General features: G+C 33.3%; 1 protein-coding gene across 1 annotated transcript; it reads right to left on the reverse strand.

Moving 5' to 3' along the window:
* Positions 1-1,725: 1,725 nt before the first annotated feature.
* LOC149163945 (uncharacterized) lies at positions 1,726-2,745 on the reverse strand. Its single transcript, XM_089429311.1, has 4 exons — positions 2,673-2,745; positions 2,215-2,468; positions 1,997-2,122; positions 1,726-1,902 (listed from the first exon to the last, which is right to left on the reverse strand). Exons 1-4 carry the CDS (start codon positions 2,743-2,745, stop codon positions 1,726-1,728), a joined length of 630 nt encoding a protein of 209 aa, XP_089285437.1.
* Positions 2,746-3,363: the final 618 nt, after the last annotated feature.

The raw sequence follows: 3,363 nt of genomic DNA on the forward strand, positions 1-3,363 counted from the left end.
TTAAAATAAATAAATTGGCTCTGCTAGACAGACTTCTCTGATGACTGTTTTTTCATGTTGCATGATTATTTTTCTTAGATATTATTTTGTTTTGGTGATTATATTTAAATCTGTGTTTAAATTAAACATGAATATAATGTAAAATAAATATGAATAAAAAATTACATGGTGAAATCCTATAATCGTACACAAGTTGAAATTTTTTTATTTTCTATTCTTTAATAAAAAAAAATAACTATGGCTTAAAAAACAAAATAACACCCACTTAAAAGCATATGCTACACCTAGCTACTTCCGAAGAATTCCCAGTTTCCTTCTAAGCCCCAAACCAAATCATGAGCTTTTCTTTAAAAACATAGCGAATGGATAATACGTTTTTATTAGTATCAAATTTTTAAAAAACCACAGGGAATGGATAACACGGATAACACCTTTCTATTAGTATCATATTGAATGAGTTTCATTAGTCCCCCAAATTTGTTTGTCAGATTGAATGAGTTTCATTAGTACCCCAAATTTGTTTATCAGGTTAACCTCAAGCAAAAGCATGTTTTTTTTTTAATTCTAAAACTGTTTTTCTTTGAATAAGAATTAGAAAAATAGGTGAACACTTCAAGTATGGAAGTATTTGGTGTGAGTGAAAGTGTATGGAAGTATTTGGTGTGAGTGAAAGCAGAAGTATCTGGTATGAGTGAAAGCATGTTATTTACAGACTATCAGAAAAATAATTTACAGGTGGCTTAATTTTCATTAACTATTAACCAGTGATGAGTAAACCTATATTCCGAATTCTTCTGCTGGTTTGAGCAAACTGAAGTTTGAAAAAATAACTGAATTTTGAAAAAAATTCTTATTAGGTAAAAAAATAACAATAACTCTTAAGTTCATGCTCCAGATCTTGCTCTAGTGAACTCTAAAGCCAACATATAAAGAAATGCATCGAATCAGGAATTCTACCTGTGGAAATGAGAGAACCAAAAACCAACTTTTCCACAAAACGAAAAACCAACTGGAAAGTGCTAAAATGGATGAGTTTTGACATCAGAGAAGCGACGAAATCAGAAATCTGTGAGAAGACTGAGCGTGAAGGGACATTAGTAAAATCTGTCAGAATGTGTTGATACACTACGGAATCAGAGTGATGAGTAAACCTATATTCCTAATTCTTCTGCTGGTTTGAGCAAACTGAAGTTTGAAAAAATAATTGAATTTTGAAAAAAATTCTTATTATGTAAAAAAATAACAATAACTCTTAAGTTCATGCTCCAGATCTTGCTCTAGTGAACTCTAAAGCCAACATATAAAGAAATGCATCGAATCAGGAATTCTACCTGTGGAAATGAGAGAACCAAAAACCAAATTTTCCACAAAACGAAAAACCAACTGGAAAGTGCTAAAATGGATGAGTTTTGAAAGCCAAGATTAGCATTATTATCATTGAGGCAGGACATCAGAGAAGCGACGAAATCAGAAATCTGTGAGAAGACTGAGCGTGAAGAGACATTAGTAAATTGGTGTGAGGCGAGATATTTAATGAGCAAATTTTGTTATGGTTGTCAGAATGTGTTGATACACTACGGAATCAGAGTTATTATTTATTTGATATAGAATTGGCAAAATCTATGGAAATTATGCTCGCTTTAACCATGTTCGTCTCTCCAGCAAACTTACTTCGCTTCGGCAATAAAGAAACACAACAATTTATTAACTACTTTTGTTGTTTGTCTACATACCAGTTTGGCAGGTGTTGTGTACATCGTTCTCTATCTCTTTCAACCGTTTCATCGAAGACTCGCATGTTTTCAATATCATATCTTCCTCTATATGCTCCTCTCCGGCTGCCTGGTACGCTGTTAATATTCTCTCCGCAGTACCTCCACCTTCGAATCTAACTTCCAGTTTCTAAAATGATACCAATTAACAGAAAACATCAAAAGGGAAACCCTAGTACAATATTACTGAAAGTAATGAACAAATGTATGGTAAATTGTCTCACTCTTTTTCTGGGGCGCATTGGGTCAAATCCTTCATCCGAACTTGATGGGGGGTTTTCTCCAAGAAAATGTGTTCTCAGATTGTGATGACCTAATTTAAAAACATTGCGATCTTCCCATATGCCAACCTACATTTTTATTTAAAAACTAAAAAATGATCAGAATACATAAAATACAAACATTCAAATATCATTTATTCATCAGAGAATACAGCATATACCAGCTTCGAGACAACTTCGATTACAATTTGTCCTCCGTTTTGATATTTATCTACAAGATATATTGGTAGAGCCCGCCAAAATTCATTCACAAATAATTCACAGCCATTCCTCTCCACGCTATTCAGTAAGATGTCATTCGCAAGATAAAGCAATGAGATTTTCTTGTCTTCGCTTGCTTTCTCAAAATCTCTACACCATGTCTCCACTATCGCCTGTGCTTCATTCCGGTAGAAGATGCACCATTGGGAAGTGACTGATAAAGGCCAACTTATTATATCAATGTTCCATTCCATAAGAACGTTAAAGCAACTGTAAATTTCTGTAATTCCTTCCCTAATGCCATAGATTCTAGCAGGTCTTTCAAAAACTTAAATAAAATTATTCATACCTATTCATATATAATCTAGTTTTATATATCGGTTTTAGGCCGAGGAGTAAATCTCAGAAAAACAATTACCTTCCACACTCTCTCTTGTGCTCTCCAATTTCTCAAGCTTGTCAATCAGACGTTCCTTCCAAACGCCACCCATGGTATTTGGCTGCTCACGATGCGGCTTACCTGTGAACTAAAATAACGATCTAATTATATTGCTGAGCGGGGAAACTTACTTTGCGGACTCTGGGGGGAAGGTTTTCGTCCAGAACGATATATTTATAGATATATAAGATGAGTATTTACAAAAGGGTCGTTATTATAAATAGATGCCGACCATGATATACGGTGAAAAATGTTGCTATTTTAGATTCGAGAGTCCACATTTCAATATATGGAGTATTTAATATACTTTGCATTGGGGTGTTTATTGTTAGGCCTAAGTGGCATATTTCTTTAATAAATGATGGTTATGAATGTTAAATTGGGTTAAAAGATTTTAAATTTATTTTTTAATAAGTAAAAGGGTAAAAAAAATATTTAGTTTAATTAATGGATGGAATGTTTTTTAGTGGGGATGAATATCCACGGTTAAGAATATGGTATTGTTATAAAATATTTTGGTTGTGAAATAGGTTATGGTTTTTGGGCATGTGTTATTGATAAACTATGGTAGTGACCCATGGTATTGTAAAGTGGGGATGAATATCCATGGTTAAGAATATGGTATTGCTATCAGATATTTTGGTTGTGAAATAGGTTATGGTTTTTGGGC

This window comes from Pinus tabuliformis, chromosome 5_1 (assembly GCF_031772625.1).
Source record: "Pinus tabuliformis cultivar Carrire ecotype Pingquan chromosome 5_1, CPIR1, whole genome shotgun sequence".
In the NCBI taxonomy this organism is placed as follows: Eukaryota; Viridiplantae; Streptophyta; class Pinopsida; order Pinales; family Pinaceae; genus Pinus; species Pinus tabuliformis.